This window comes from Seriola lalandi, unplaced genomic scaffold, assembly GCF_002814215.2.
Source record: "Seriola lalandi dorsalis isolate HSWRI2012SDOR001 ecotype SW California unplaced genomic scaffold, Sedor1 jcf7180002054671, whole genome shotgun sequence".
Classification (NCBI taxonomy): Eukaryota; Metazoa; Chordata; class Actinopteri; order Carangiformes; family Carangidae; genus Seriola; species Seriola lalandi.
The window spans coordinates 827,396-845,082 of record NW_019525224.1 but is presented as its reverse complement, the minus strand read 5'-3'; the positions used below and the strand labels follow the sequence as shown (position 1 = coordinate 845,082).

Below are 17,687 nucleotides of genomic sequence, written 5' to 3'. Positions count from 1 at the left end.
CTAACTGTGTCGCTTTTGAGGTGTGAAGTGGAACAGAGTATAGGTAATGAAGGAGATGGGACTGTGTAATTATTCTGCTGAGGAAGGATTACTGGTTTACTTAACCATTAACGGTTCACCTTGAAGTGCAAATGGCAAGGGGATAAAACCCGCATCTCTTTGCCCCTCATTAGCTTCAACTGGACTTAAGACATTTGCTCCTAAGCTACTGTTATTTAATGTAGACTTTGCATATTTTCCTCTAGCCCTTTTGTGTCTTATTTGAGACGTTAGGCTAATGCACTGTGGCAAAGTACTGTCGGGTATTAAGAAGAAGCATGAAAAGAGATCGATGGTTATGAGCCATGCTATGCAGTGCTGGTATGTGGTACTTAGGAGAATGTTTTTTATGTGGGTCAAATAAGAATCACACAGGGTTTCCTGTCAGAAAAGATAAAACTTCAGTCAGTTTAATGATTTCAGAGAAGAAAAGGACCAGCTTTATGTGAGGTAACTCAGTCAGGGTTTTGATAAAATAAATGCTTTGCGGGTGTTTTTGTCAGCTCTCATATTGTTAAAAAAAACTGAAAGCAGAAGTAGAATCACATCATCATCCGCATTGATTAGTTGTGTCATTTTAGAATTATAGTGTATTTCTGCAACCAAGATCTACTGATTATAGTTCTCCACTGTTTATAGTAAAAAAAAAAAAAATCGCTTCGTATTCCACACCCACAAAATGATCAGTCCTACATTTTAGAGTGTGCCAGACATCCCCCACTCATCTGAAGTTTCCATCTGTGTCCCAAATACATCGTCTCATCAGAATGCAGTCACACATCTCTCTGAGAATGAGTCAAACTTAAAACTTAAACAAATTGAAGAGGTACTCAACTGATGATATTTTAACCAGAAGTGTCTGACTGCAAGGTAATAACAGCAAGAACGTGAGGCTCTGGATGGAGATCCAGTTTTATAAAACACTACTCGGAAGAAACTCAACCTAACAGTGTGTGTGTGTGTGAGTGTGTGTGAGTGTGAGTGTGTGTGTGTGTGTGTGTGTGTGTGTGTGTGTGTGTGTGTGTGTGTGTGTGTACGCCTTGGAAGCACACATCTGTGCATTTGCGTGTGAGTCCTTCTCAGTCAGTGCGACAAGAAGACAGAGATTGAGGGTTGAGGGTGTGTCAAGGATTGCCTCCTATTTCAGCTCAGGTGCAGCGGGCAGGATTTCCATTTTTGTTCCCATTACCAAATAAAATGCATCCTGCTGTTAGAGATGACATGAGTTAGAAATCACATTAATAGGAAAGACTAACTTTTTAAGTGGCTGTCTGGCAGCAGTAGTTTGAAATTGCACTTTTCAGACATCTGCTGACACGTGTGTTCTAATTTTAGAACACCACATACAATACATATTGTATCCAATACATAAGAAATATCATGTAGATGACAAGCTAATGCCATTGAGATGGGCTGAACAGACATAAAGAGAGTGTGCAAAATGAACCGTTAGCATGAACATATTCCTATAATTGGAATTTGGTGATTAGAATTTGAACTACTGGAAATCTTTGAAATTTGCATAGATTTAACAGGAGTGTGATAACTACCTGTCCCATGTGCTTCCGTTTCTGAGATTTAATCCAGAAGCTTTTTTCTATCATGTTTTGCTTACACAATACAAATGCAACTGTTAAGACATGTGATGGAACCTAACCTGTTTTGCTGGTAATTTGATCCCAATGGTAGAAAAGCAACTCCTGCTCTGTATTCTATGCTTGTCTTTTATTCCTTTAAAAACTTTGATTTATTCTTGACACTGTCATATTGCTCCCTATGTCACTGAGTTCAGACTCAACCCTGTCCTTCACTGTCTTCTCCAGGAACCACAGTGATGAGAATGACGGCATTCGACGCAGACGACCCTGCCACAGATAATGCCGCGTTGCGCTACAACATTGTCAGGCAGTCACCAGACAAACCGTCCCCGAACATGTTCTACATCGATGCAGAAAAAGGCGACATTGTCACCGTCATCTCCCCCACGTTACTTGACAGAGAGGTGGGTAAACTTTGCAAACCTGTGTGTGTGTGTGTGTGTGTGTGTGTGTGTGTGTGTGTGTATGTGTATCACTCTGCGCTGAGTGATGGTCTTTTTCCAAGTGAAACTAAGTTGGTTTTTTTTGGACATGTTCAAGCCTTACACTTGTCACTGGCATTTCTGGGATGCAGCTTGTTGTACATCCTCTTCTTCTCTACATGTGAGTGTGTATAAAGCGTGTATATACAGTATGAGTGTGTGTTGTATGCCACCTATACGTGTTTGTGTGTGCCTTTGTGAGAATGAGTGTTGGTGCGTTCCAGCGAGCAGGCGCAGAAGTCAGATGAGCGTCTCTCCATTTCCCCGTCTAACCGGAGCGAGACAACGGGATGATTGCTTTTTCAGCAGGGTGACGAATGCCAGAACATCGATTGGGCTCGCTGGTGGAAGAGGAATATTAGCTGTTGTCAGACACTTAGCGCATAGTTTAATTGAGGTGATACACACTCATCCGCTGGCTCTGGTGGTGTCCAACAAGCCTGGCTGAAAACCTCCCATCCGGAACTGCTGGAACCATGGCAGCTAACCGCCCTGATGAGCCGCTCCCCGAGCTACAGTAAACTGTTTAATAGCGGCGTAATTGAAATGAGATGTATTCAATGCAGTGAGCACTGTTAGCGCTGGTTTTCTGAGGTGATTGAGAGACTGAAACATTTGAGAGATGTATGTATTTAGGTTGTTGTGGTTTCTCCTCTGTAACAGAAAAGTGAGACTTCTGAAGCTTATCACCTCCTGGGAATTTCAAAAGATTCTCTCCATGAAGAGCGGTCCTCCTCTTGTCTGCAGCCAGGATTTATTACAACCGCTCACAGGCTGGTGTTCGAATATGCAGTTGAATGCCTTTGAAATAGGCACATAGCCAAATTGTCAGCCTGTTTGTGGCCTCTATAAATCTCTTAAAAAAGCAGATTCTGCCTTTCACTTTATTCTCAGTAGGACATAAACTGCTGTTAGTTATTAGTAAGTCCTTCGGATTCTCAAAGACCTCAGACCCAAACTCAGTTGTCTCTATATGTCAGCAGAATCACATCGGAGTCATGCTTGATCATTTCACTTACACTGTTGATTTAATAAGCACCTTAGGTGGCGTCCACACTGGGTTTGATGGACACATTATTTTTCTCTGGGAGCTGAACAGGGCTGATTCCACACCACGCTCAGATTTTCATCCGTTTAGATGCACAGAGAGGAGACCATTTTTGCAATTATCTATGCGTGCAGGCTAGACTTTATGTAGTGCATGTTCCCGAAAAAAGACATTTTTTTTGTGGACATCAATTTATCCCACTCATTTGAGTTCTACAACAGCTCAAGGGACAAAAATATTCCTATCAAAATGTCTTCTTTGAATGATAATTAGGACTGCCCTTATTATGTTGTTAGCCCCTTTACCTCAAATGAAAGAACGATTAGAGCACTGTGGTGTTTAAAGCCGGGGTAGACACACATCTAGAAAAACAAAAACATCAGTATTTGAAAATCCAGTGGCCCTCCTGTAGCTCTCCTCTTATGGGCTTATGCATGTGCTTTATCCGCACATGCAAGACAAGTAACACAACCACAGCCGTGAGCCTTTGGGTTTGCAGAAGACTAAACAACGTTCAACATAGCCACTCATCGCCTGCTTTCATGGTAAATATACCTACACAAACAACCACTGCAGCAAATTTAGATATTACAGGAAAATGAAGTTAGCAGCCTGTTACCTGTCCAGGAGAAGTACAGCCAGTTCTCTCCATATCCAGCTGAAGGGACAAACACACGCATCTGTGTATGTGGAAAAGCCAATTGGAACACTCTCTATCTCTCTTTCTGAAAAGATTTGTAAGTGTCCCGTCACAGAGAAAGTCTGTGACGGGACACAGAGCGAAGAGGAGGTACAGATGTCTAGTTTGTTCTCAGACCACTTGAATTACAATAAGCTGAAAGGTGATTACAAGATTTTTGCCCATTTACGCCAAAAAAAAAAAAAACAACTGTCTACTCCAGCTTGAAGTGTATTCTTTAATATTTCAGTCGGGGAGTCTGTGTGACAAGAAGTGTCACAGTCCATGAAATCTCTTTCATTTCAAATGCCATGTTTTTTTTTCCTTCTAAACAACAATGACTAATCCATGTCTGCGATACTAGCTGGCTTTGGTTTTAACATGATTGGAGATTTGGATACCTAAAAGCAGTACAAGCCTGAAGCACCATGTATGATTGTCCTTACGTTGTATCTACAAGGATCTATCTACCTCATCCTCACACTTCCATCATTGGAAAAATTAAAACATCCTCAGGGAGTTTAGCAGTACTCTACCCGCAGTGCAGCAACGATGTAAAAAGAAAAGAGACAGACTTCTTCAAAAGCACAGTCAGACAGCAGAGCCAGATGGAAGTGCAGAAGGCATAAGTTTTATACTGTCCTCCTCTAGGTCTGCGGAGATTTAAACTCAGCCTCTTCAGCACATTCTCAGAAATATAGCCCCTGCACGACACTCATCGATTCCACCCAGAGTGTAGTTTGAAGTTTGAAGTTTTTGAAGAAAGCATGTCCAGCATATGTGTGCAGTGTGTATGTGACAGGGAGAGTTTTACACACCAAAGCAAAGCAGAATCACATAGAGAAGAAGACAGGAAAGGCGAGAGATGGCCAAACTTTGCCAATCTGTTCTTCAAATTCCTCAGACATAATTCATGTGGAGCTCTTAGTGTATTTGAATAGACACCTCACCTGCCCGGGGGGAGGCAGAAAGCAATCCGGAGAAAATTGGAAAATCAATTTTGTCACATTGAAATCAGTTTGATTTTCCCTCTAGTGCTTTCTCTGAGGCGTAAAATCCTGTCTTGATATGCACATTTATTCCAGCGCTCTGTGTTTTTCTCCTCCCTTTACTTTAGACACATCTCTCGTCACTGTCTTATATTATTCTGACACACGACGCTGTTGGATCAATGGCAGGCTGTAATTTTTGACAGCTGATATTGCTGCCGGGTTGAGGCCATTTTCATAAGTCTGAAAGCATGGTGGAGTGTTCATATCTTTGACTGGATACACATGGAAATCGCCCTTAATCATCAGAATGCTGTTAGAAGAACTGTGTGTACTTCATAAAAATGGTCATCTAAACCTGATTTCTTTTAAGCTTAGGATGTGCAGAGTGCTAACACGTGCAAACACTTATGGCACACAGTGGAAATAGAATTATTTAACTCTTTGCACATGTATATGAATGCTAAATTGGATTAGAAAAGAGAATATAGGAGGCAAAGGGTTTCTAGTCTGTAACTTATTTTTTCTTATTACGTCGAACCAGGAATTAATTTGACTTGTTATGACAAATAGGAAATAAAGGTTGTTGAAATGTCTCGTCAATGTTAATTAGTATGTTCTAACATCATTGGCCTATGTGAAGGCAAACATGAGTGTTAGGGTTGAAGACATCCTTCTGCTGATCCTGCATACTAGAGAAAACATTATTCAAATATCTCAGCTGGCTGATTTATCAATCTCACCACAGTTTCCTCAGTCAACTCTGCTTTCATGCACCACCTCCCGTTGTCACAGCCCAACTACGCCACATCCTTTTCAGAGGCTTGTGAACTGATGGAGTGGAGATGTGAATCAGAAAAGAAGTGAGGAGAGCTGGAAGATGGAGGGTGGCAACCCGGGAAGGGGGTGGGGGCAGATTTCGCTTCAGTCTACAAAATAACAAGGCTCCTCTGAATGTGATCAGATCTACTCATGGGATTCATTTATAGTAAGCCACAGTTTATACAGTAACATGTAACGAGTCATGTATCTTCAAATGAACACATACAAAATGTGTTCTCTGGTTTTCTCATTCATATATTCAGATGTATAATGTCTTTTGAGACGTGATGAATACCTACCTATTAAAAGATGTGGTAAATTTCCCTTGATGCAGAGATGAGGAGGGGGTGTTCTGAGACGTAGTAACATACACTGTACACTAAATAAGAAAAATGGAAGGCTAGTGCAGAGGTTATTCGCTCCAGCTTAATGCAGAATATATTTGAAGTACAATGATAGAGTGATCACTTTTCCTAGACATGCACACAGACACAGGCATCTATCTGTTCTACACACACACACACTCTCTCTCTCTCTCTCTCTCTCTCTTACACACACACACACACACACACACACACACACACACCAATCATTCTAATCTATTTTAGAGTATGGAGTGTCCATGTGCAGGCAGGCTGTAACCAGAGAGGACAGACTGCTAATGGCAGTGTGACTTTCTGACTCTCTAATGCTCTCTGGCCAATCTGGGAACTGTCACTGGTAAGGATAGCCAATCGATGGACTCGGCCGACCCCTCCGTCCCCCTACATGTTCTACAAAGGTGAATTACATGGAGATAAAATTGATGTCTGTGTGTGTATATGTGTGTGTGCATGGTGGAAATGTGATGTTTATATTGGAGTAGAGAGAACTGCATGTTTCCTTATATTTTTGAGGTTTTTATTTATTTATTATTTATTTTTTTGTTCCATCTGTTGAGATCTGTTGTGACTGCCTGTTAAATCTTTTTTTTTCCATCAGACAGATAGCACATCTTAACAACCAACAGTACAACATTTTTTTTCTTTTTTCCTTTTTTTTTTTTTTTAGAAAAATCATGTCACCATTAGAAAATGATTTGCCCGACAATGTGACAAAAGCACTTTTCTTGAGTCTGAGTCTCTCTGATAGTGTGCAGCCTGTTTTATTGTATACATTAAAAATAATCTGTGTTGACAGATCAGGTTATGTGCCTTGTTGAGGCAGACGCATCATCTGTCAGCAAATGATCTTTAGTTGTATCTTGTGCAATTTAAGGACTTACTTTCCATTATCTGCTCTGTTATGCTTAACTAGCGCAAATCCAAAAAGACAAGTGGATTGATAAATGTACACAACTATCCTTGTTCAGCAGTATAGTATGCAGTGATGTTTGGTGCGACCTTGGCATTATGCTTTCTGACGGTGTTGGTCTGAAAAGAAAGCTTATCCTGTCTAATGGCTTATTTGGCTCGATGGCCAGAGCGACAACAAGCCTGTGTGCTGTGATGAATGACAGCTGAAGCTTTGGCAGGTTACACTCTTCTGGAAAACTACATTCATTTTCTCTGCTTTCATTGTTGTAATTATCTCCTCCCTTTTATTGTTTTTTCACCCCCTCGCTGTGCACGCTCATCGCATTATTTGCTTGCTTTCTGTCTTTGTCTTCCTGCCTCAGTGTCTGTCTCTTTTTTGTTTCTGTCAGCCTCGCTCCCCTTCTCTGTCAACACTTCACTCTGGACATCCAATTACTTGCAGGTCATAGCATAGTGATTCCATTCAGAGCGGTGCCATTCAGTGCGGGCCTCAAACAGCCATTCAAATTACATCCTCGGCTGCCTACAGAGTTGCCGCTCTGCAAAATGTTGTTTTCAAACATTTCTGGGGCCACCACCTAATCTGATCCCCCAAACATAATTGAATGTCAGTCGTCACATAAAGATGCTTTCCTCTCTTCAATTAGCATCTCGCTTTCTCGTGTCACAGCAACGAGACAAAGCAGACAGAGAAATATTTACTCCTCCCTGGTAGAGGCCGGAGAGAGTTATTATATTATGTCATTTATATGCAAATAATATAGCACAGGGAACACATTGATAAGATTTCATTACAGTAGATCTGATGTTCACTTCAGTTCATAAACTCTCTTTCATTCCCCTATTATGATCTGGAGATTGGAAAGGTGCGAGTAGATGAGCTGGGTGGAGAGACATGCGGGCAAGAATGGACACAAGTATAGGTGCTCGGAGTGGATAAGGAGGAAAGAGGGATGGAAACACTGACCTGGTGTCAGTGAAAAATAGGTGCAGTACTGCCTGTGAGGTGGTCTGACACGAAGGATAAATGGTCAGAGTGAGAGAGTGAAGTGCCTGTTCGATATCTGCTTAGAGATGCAGCCTCCAGGAAGCAGCTCAGTGGAGAAGCGAGACTTCGGTGAGGTTCATCGGTGCAGAGACAGCGGCAGCATGGAGAACAATTTTTAGCAGCGGCATTGTGATTTTTTTTTTTCATTCATGGCAACAACAATGAAGCTAAGATGATACATATTCTCCTCCACTGAATTGTTTTTTATTTTTTCACCATATCTGTAGCCACGAGCTTCACAGTTGTGTGGAAGTAATTTAAAGATACAGAAATGTTTATTTCAGAGAACTGAGAGAATCAAGACCTACAGTATATAAGTAAACTCCAGCCAGTTTACATAAATAAACTGCAGCCAGTGTAGGCTACAAGTAGTGTGAAATATATTCATAGGTAGTGTTACCCTTCAAACATAGTCAATACAGAATGCTTTTTCTATGTTGCATCCTGTACGAAGTGGCTGCTATGAACTTTTATCTTGCTTTAAGTTGTATGTGCATGTAAAGAACGGAGGGTGGCAGATACTTGATAGTTTTGCTGTTGATTAACAGTGTTTTTTTGAGACTGATTTTTTATATTTCTGTTTTAATTTAACGTGTGTGTGTGTGTGTGTTTTGTTGGTCTCCAGTGTTCTCAATAGCTGAAATAATTCTCAGCAGCAGCAGCCAAACTTAATTCAGATTAATTATAAGTGGAGATCATCTAGAGGACTGGAAGGCTCAGAATAATAAATATTGCATTTTTCTGACTGTATAGGTGATTACAGTATGAAAGGATAGATGATTGTAGATTATAGTACATGTTTACATATAAGGTGCTTGACTTGCTCAGTTTTTTAATACTCAACTTGTGTGAGCACCTCTCTCCGGACATGTTTGCTATGGTTTTTTCCACAAACATTAAACTAGTCAAACTTAAACTAAAGCAAAGTTCTTAACATCCCTTAAAACTTGTTTCAGACCTCAATTACTTTTCTGTAACATTTAACAATTGTGACTAAATAATAATTTATTGTATTTATGAATTTAATACTTGAAACTCAGCAAGCTTCATCTGTGTGTGGGTGGTTTGATTTAATAAAGGCTGTACCATACATTTGAATCTATTTGCATTTGAGTTGCTAAAGTTAAGTGTGAATGATTTTTATAGGAGTTAATTTCATGCACTTTGTTGGATGTGCAGTAAGAAAACAAAACCAGTTACAATCAGCTAACACTTCATCACTAATAGATGATGACTTTAACCTAGAAAAGAAGTCCAGAAAAGAAGGTAAAACACTTGAGTACATTACCAAGAGATGCCATTTCTTGCCGTTACTGCAGTGTCTCCATATGTGATGGCCAGTAGCAAGAGTTGTAGCAGCCGTAATCAATACAGTGTAGTTCGTGTGAACCCAACCACCTCACGTTCTCTTGTTCCTCTCTGAAATGAACATGGTGGACACTGTTCACAGGCATTGATGAAATACAGCGCCTCTCCATTCCCCCTTCATCTCAATCCTTCCTCTCCTCAGCATCGTCCTCCTCCCCCTGCCTTCTCTCCCTCCTCTATCATGCCTCTGTCCAGTTGCATTAGTGAGGAAATGAGATTCCCCCTAATTAATTACATCTCTGAGTGCTAAAGATGAAGATTACATCCCAATGAAGGTTAGAGGTGTCAATCACAGTTTTTTTTAGGCTGAGCATTCCTCAAGATAAATTGAGTCCCCTGGGCACTGTGGGTAAAAGTGTGTGTTGTGAATCTTACCCCCACCTCCACCCCAATTGCTTTAATTGAGTCTCCCCAACAGTAGTCAATGAAAGCCCAGGACCAGAGAAAACAACATGGTAGAGAATTATATTCACCAGAGGAGCAGACAAGAGATGTACGGTTTTAGCAGACGAGCCAGGGAAAATGGAAATAAGAAGGATGAAGGTGAAAAATTGGATCATTAAGACTCTAAGCAGATTGAACATCGGAGAGGAATAAGACCGGACAAATTTGATAACCGGGGTAAAACAAAGAGAGAAGTGCAAATCAATCAGAGACTAATTATTCCATATTAAGATAATGTTTATACATGTAGTCAGAAATAGCATTTTTTTGTGAGTGTTTGTCATTAAAATTTCTCTTTTCACGTCACGATATGTCTTGATTCATATTTTAATTGTCACCAATCAGACAAGTCTGTAAGAGGGAGAGATCATTTTTCATTACCAGTCTGTCCCTATAACACTCAGTTCATCTGAATAATATCTCTGAATATTCACAATTTCCCCAAATCTGACCAGTTACTTTTCTTTGGAAAAAACATTTTCATGGTTAAAGAAAAAAAAGGCAAAATAGCAAATAGAATGACAGCGAAGGCATCTCTTCCCTCATGGCTGCAAGAGTGCATTGACTTTCTGCTATGTACATTCAGTAACCTGCTTGGCATCCCAGAGTGCTGCAATGACTTTTCAAACATCCAGTATTTATGTCCATGTGGCACAGAGGGTAGAGCTACTGCAGCAACACAATCTGTTCAAAGTCTAAGACTTGAGAAGCTGGCAGATGATGGAAAACTTCTGTCTGTCAACTGGATTGCATCACATCAAGCTGTGATTAAAGAATCTGAGATGATGAAATAAAATATTAAGTGCTGAAAAACGCACAGAAATAGTAACATCATCCCCTTAAAGGGGAACTCCGCCAATTTTACACATAAGGTCAGTCAGCTTGTCCCCAGGACAGGCTTGGAGACTACAAAAAGCCTACATTAAAAAATGTGGAGTTTGAAAATGTCAGCGTTAACTGGGCAGGAAGGGTCTAAGAAAAAGATTGTTTGCATTATGGGAAATTTATTTTTTTTGGAAGTTGACCTATACTAGGCACTAAAAGCCATGTTATCCCGGCCTCTGCTGCTTCAATTTTGGATTTTTTTAATATGACTTTTGTGAGACCCCAACTTTATGGCAGTGTACTGTATTACTTATTTACTGGGGTACCCCTTTAAAACTCCCACTCCACTGGTTGGCTGATATCGTGAGGCCATTCTACTGTTTAACTCTAGGGGGCCGGTGTGCTGTTGATTCTCAGTTGAAATAAGTTTTTTGTCCATGTTTTTTGTCCACAGCAGTAGTGGAATAAGTATTTAGATGCTTTGCTCAAGTTAAAATACTAAAACATTGTCCTACATTCAAAATCCTGCTTGAGTATTATCACCAAGACTTAAGTATCAAAGTAAATATATTCATTCTGACCCCATCAGTCCTATTATTTTATTACATACTAATGTTCAATTTCATAAGCAGCATTTTGGTGCTGTAGCTGGTTGAGGCAAAGCTAGTTCTACTCTAGTGTTTTATATACAATTAAGTATTTTCATTCAGTTTTCTCGTCCAGAGGGTTAGGGTTCTTGTTGTCACAAGAGGAATCTCGGGGTATTTTATTTATGTTTCAGACTTTTCTGTAACCTCGAAGTCTTTGTCAAACCTCAAGTACAAAGAACCAAAAAATGGCATAACTCAAAACTGTACTTCAGTAAAGTACTTAGTAAAAGTAAAAATAATAATAACAACAACAACAACAACAACAACAACAACAATAGTAACATAAAGAAACAGTAAAAGAAAAAAAAAAGACAATTTCAAAAAAAAAAAAAAATTAGTTGAGGAATCCTAGATATGTACTTTGCCCCCACAAATCATCTCAAAATAATGGTGGGGTCACGACTGTCACTTTAAAAGCACATCATTTCAAAGCAAAAATGGCAATAGATGCAAAATATTAGTGGAGCTCAAATATTGGCTCATTCAAATTACTGTGCTCACAGAAAAAACACAAGACCTTTTTAATATTCAGAAGTTATCTACGAGAGTGGAGAGCTCTGACTTTTGCTGTGTCCTAAGGAGGTATTAAAGGGCAGTGCAGAGAAGGCAGGAGGAAAGGACAGAGGGGTGAGAACCTGAGAATAGATAGATGAAGGAGAGTGGCAAGCAGAGTGAGGCATGCAGGTGGAGGGCGGAATAATTAGGGTGGGACAACTGCTCGCTGCTAGGAGGGAAAAGTCTATGCTAAGTGGAATTGAGGGCTTCAGTAATGTCAGGGAGGTCCTGGTGATGCTACACTGTCATTAGGCTTAGAGAGAGCTTCAACACTCTTACCTCGCTCTCGATGGCTCTTCCTCTCCCTTCTGATTTTCCTCTTGTCTGTCCTTTCGCTGCCTCCCGCTGTCTCATTCTTCACAAGCCTTCTCTGCGTTCTCCCCTCACTCGTTCTCTATCATCCCCTACTTTTTCCCATTCTCATTGACCTGAGGATGAACAACAAAAGCTCTTACTCTCTTGTGAATCTCCCTCCTACAAAAGCCCTTCAGGCGAGAATTAATTTTACCCCATCTCCATGAGAGAGTGCATTGATTGGAAAAGTTTTCTGTTATGTGCTTAGTACTTTTTTATTGTTCCCTTTACCATGCCACTTTCTCTTTGCTGATGAAATTTAGTATGGTTCATTGCTTCTGCTAAAAGAGACACAAGGGCTTATCTCTGTTTAGGTGACTATCTTTACCAGCATTGGTATATATCCCTCCAAATAGCTATCTGCACCACCTCCTTCAGTTGAGACATATATCTGCTTTCTACAGGTAGGATTTGTTTTTTATTCTGCTGTAAAAGAGAAAAATTAGAAGAGGAAGTTGGCACTGACATAAATTGTGGCATATGTGCCGAGATCATACAGTAATTCCCACGTGGAGCCCAGCAGAGGGATTCTGGTAATTGGCTTTTATTTTCTTTCATATTTTTCTGTCTTGCCCCTCTCCGTTTAATGTAGTTGAATCTATTTGTAGCCAGTCGGAGTCAACGTGTGACTGAACACACTCAAACTGGCATCATCTTCCTACTGTTCACTCTCTCTCTGGTCTAAGAGGCGCAATATTCTCCTTGGATATAAGACATTGGTTTATTTTTCTGGCTTGTCTATGTCTGCTTGCACTGTATTCAGCTGAATCCCACAGGAAGCTACAGATGACTAGGGAATAAGGCCACAATAACAGTGTGCAACATAAAGATCAATGGTGGAGTTTATATTTTTGGTATCTCTATATTCTGTGAGAGAATGCCTGAATTGACCCCATGTGATATTCTTCGTTTCAAATATAGCTAATGAAATATTTGTATCTGTTTATGTATATATATATAAACTAGAGGCAAGCATGGAGAGAATCAAAGTAGTGTGGAGCAGAGCACCCTTTGGGTTTTACAACGTGTCTTTGACCCTACTAGTGTTGTAAAATTCTTTGAACCGGTGCTTTGGCCCTTTTTATTGCTTTCACCACCAGTTTCCCTGGAATTTCTTGTCTCAGCCATTATGAATATTTTGTGCAAGGAGCAGACCTTGAAGCAGTAATAATGGTGAATTTGGAAGGGATGTGACAAAAGGTACATGGCATATATGCGAAAAAGCACACAAACTTGTCATAAGATAATGTAGGAATACGAATATGTAAACAGAAATATATTAGCTAACTCCTTATACACAATGCTGTCTGTTGTTCCTTACTCATTTCCTTCAAATAAAAACTTCTCTTTCCCTTTGAGAACGCTGTGTAAACCTGGCCATGAGATATTTGGGAAATATATAAATATACTAATACTAATTTGATTTCTTGCTGAGTTACATGAGATGATTCAGACCACTCTCACACTCTAATGGCTGTAAGTACAGTGAATATGAGCAGCCAGTAAGCTTAATTTAGCATAAAGACTTGAAACACGGGGAAACAGCCAGCCTGGCTCAGTCCTAAAGTAGGAACTCCACCATCAAGTACCTCTAAAACTCACTAAATAATATGTTGTACCTTGTTCGTTTAGTTGGTAAAAAAAAAACCTAAGTGTAAAAACAGCTGTTTCTTGACCGAGAGCAGAAACTTTCTGGAGTCTCTGCTGGTTTCCTGGCAACAGGCTCCGAGCCTCTATCCTGGTTCATAACCCCAAGTAAAAAAAGGAATTGTTGTTTTTACACTATGATTTTTTTTCATGGATTAAATAAATGAGATGCAACATTCTAATTAGTGAGGTATAGAGGTGCTTGTTGGCAGATTTAAATACCTTTGAACAAAGCCAAGTCAGCTCTATCCTCCTGTTTCCAGTCTTTATACTAAGGTAAGCTAACCGTTTGCTGGCTATATATTGACTGTACAGATATGACAGTTGTTTCAGTCTTCTCACATAACTCTGAGCAAAGAAGTGAATACGTGTATTTCCCAAAATGTCAAAATATTTCTTTAATAACTTGTGATGGTAGCTCTTCTGTATTGACAAATCAACTACTTTCATGTTCGTGGTCTACGGCCTGTCTATTATATGCTACAGTTCACTGGTGGGTGTAATATAAGCCATATTCACAATGAGCCCACAGAGGACATTCTGGATACTGTGAATATTACGGCATTTGTTCAAAGGGCAAGTGAGGCCAGTGGCAGAAAGCAAGAAAGATTTCCTTATCTCTCTGAAAGCTGAAGATACAGTATCCTGTGGATTGGAAAGCTTGTGGAGCTACACAGCAACCTCACTGTGAGACAGTCACCACAGAAACTTCTCTGAAGTTTGTTCAGTGGATTGGAGTCAATATTTGATTTTTTTCTTTTTTCCTTTTTTTTTTTTTTTTTTTTTGCTAAGTACAAACCTGGGGACGAAGTTTTGTATGGAAGCCATAGCCCAGCTGTGGGGGAGCGTTTCTGGGCTCTGGCATTGACCTGCATGGATGAATGTGTGCCTGTTAAATCCTGTGGCCTCTGGGCCACAAAGATAAGAGCAGCACCCTGACAGAGTAAAAAGAATGAAAGTCACTCACAATCTCACTATGTACAAATTTATGGTCAGCCAAAACACACACACACACACACACACACACATACACACAAAATATAACCACATGAATAGTCACTTTTTGGCAAGAAACCTGATTATCTCTGTTTCATCACTGACCATGGTATTTATATTAAAAAAAAAGAAGTTAATGGAGTGCGCACAAATTTGCATGCCACACACACACACACTCCTTGTTAAGGCACTGCAAAATTCATCAGCATTTCTTTGCAAATATATTTAGATCCTCTTGATGTAATGGGTTCTTGCAGAGTTTATTGAAGTAGGGAAAAAGAGCTCTTTGAGCTAGGAAACTTGCTAACCTGAATGCTTGGTTCATTGCCTCTGCTGATGCAGAGATACTAGTTAACTCACCATTTCACAGACAATCGGCAAATTCGTTAGCTTGATTGCAGCTAAACAGCTAATAAGCTATAAAGGCTTTCTCTATTTTGGACTCTGTGGCTCACTGTGCACCTTCTTTCTCTTTAATTTTAGGACAGTAAATTATATACAAATAACTCCATTGCAGTATCAAATGACCACTTGAATCACTAGGTTTTTTAACTCCCTCTGAATCGCAACTCTATGCAGACTAGGCCACAGGGAAAATCTTTTCTCTGTGGAAATAATGTACATACCTACCTGGGAAATGGTATATGTACATACTGTGTAGCTGTGAGAATGTTTTATCTACTGCCTACACATTCATTCAGGTGAATGTTATACAATGTGACAAGAGCTCTGTTTACCTGACTATATTTCATTAGTAATAATATATGATTGATCCTGATATGAAGTACTGTTGGAAGAGTGTGAATGATGAGTCTGTGAGTACACTTGTGTCTGAAAACTAGTACAAAGATGAAGTCTTCATTTCCCCTTCAATAACTGATTAAACCAACAATTTCAACAGCCGTGCGGTGACTTGTATCGGTTTGCTCAGTTTATAGAGGAAAGATGCTATCTGACGAAAAACAGATTTCTCTTAACCGTTGATATAAAATGATACCTATGAAAGCAGGAAGCATAGACACATTTAACTGAAAGTACTGTACATCTATCAAAAGTACCAGGTCTGTGACAATTAAATTGGCAGAGTGTTGCTCTGGCACAGTGGCATTTTTTTTTTTATTTCCTTGTGCGTCTGTCTATCTGTCTGTTTTACTGAAGTGGGAGGAGAGGCTCTAGGGGAGTATGTCTTCAACGATCAAACGGTGCAGTTTAATTTTGGTGTCAAGGATTATGGAGATTTGAACAGATCCAATTCAAAAGCTTACATACTCTTTGTGGATGAGGCATTGCCCAATTTGACTTTGATATAAATCCCTCAAAGAGGAAAAAAAAGACACAACATCTTTTATTTGAACTATATTACACATGTAGCTGCTGTGTGAGTAATTGTCAACCAATGTTGAGCTGCCAGCTCAGTATGTAATATAATGTCATGGGTGAGAGCTGTGGAGACCATTGACTCCTCCCTGAGGTCAGAGATAGATACAGGTAAATAGATACTGATAGATACAGTTCCTCTGCCAATGTCCTGCAGTAAATCTATTAATGAAGATGTTATATAAGATAGCTAGTTTCTTGGGAAATAATCTTAAAATGTTCACTGCTGGCAGTTAAAAGGCACATGGAAAATAAATCTGGATATACTGAGCACTCATTATAAAGTTGTTAATTACAACAGATACGGTCAATTGGGTTCACTGCACACAAGATACTCATTGATCCTTATACAAGTGCAACTATGCTACACAATTTGGCTTCTGTCTTGGACTGTTAATGGTCAAATTAAGTCTGCAGCAGTATGTGGCATTGGCTGCAATCACACACTTAGAAACAGGCAGCCCCCCATCGTGTTTGAGCTTGAACCCATAAGAAAGTTCTTATTTTTCATTTACTCTGTACTTTTCATTTGAATTTGTTGCCTGCACTGTGGCCACAGGCATAGAATAAAGGGGAGAACGAGTGGTATTTCAGAAGGAGATGAAAAAAACGGACCACACTCTTGGCTTCACATGAAATGTAGTTTTCTAGAGTCACTCTTACACTAAACATATACAACGTGTTGCCATACGGGCTTCAACTTTTAGTATTGATTGATATAAAGGCTTGCTAGATTTCCATCTGTTTAGACTATTGGACAGATTTTTCATCCTTAACTAGACGAGAATAAAACAGTATTTTGTGGAATGTAGTTCAGAGGCTCAGGAGTTTTATTGTTGGCAGGATTCGAGAGAGAAGACAAATTCTGTTTGATGTGTTGTACCATCATGTCTACAATCGCAGGTTGATGAAATCCCCAAAATTTAAACTATGAAGCAACAAAAAAGATGAGCTCCTTTTACTTGTTTTGCATAATGGACTTTGTGTAAACACAGACTGTAAGTAGCCAGTCTGTTGTGAAGTTGAAATACCAACTACATATCTCATTGCTAATGACAAGTCGTTTTACAAGATATCAATCTCCTGTTACAAGCAAATAATTATTTGCCAAATGAGAAATAGCAGTGTTCAAAAACTAGTAAAAAATCTAAACAAAAGGATTCTGAAGTCCAAACAAGGATGGACTGGGAAATAAACTCTGCCTTAGACTTATCTGCTGGTAAAAACCAACTGGTAAAAACATTATGGATTTTTTGAAGGCCCACTGATGCGGCGGCCCACTGGGATTCGTCCCAGTATGCCTAATGGCCAGTACACCACTTAACCCAAGTCGTCAGTGATACAACTAGAAATAATGCACCATAAGTCCAAATCCCTCTTTAGCCTGGCTCTGCTCACACACTTCATTTTTTGACTCTAGTGCTCCCAGTCTGCTTTGGCTGATTTACCACTTTTTTTTAAAACTCAAACA

The 17,687-nt window shown here is 39.7% G+C and overlaps 1 protein-coding gene across 1 annotated transcript in view; it reads left to right on the top strand.

Moving 5' to 3' along the window:
- cdh13 (cadherin 13, H-cadherin (heart)) overlaps nt 1-17,687 on the top strand; it is a 310,913-nt gene that overhangs the window by 189,017 nt on the left and 104,209 nt on the right. The window contains exon 8 of the mRNA XM_087177984.1: nt 1,863-2,041. Within this exon, the coding sequence (XP_087034110.1) occupies nt 1,863-2,041 (179 nt within the window). The remainder of the gene's footprint in view (nt 1-1,862; nt 2,042-17,687) is intronic.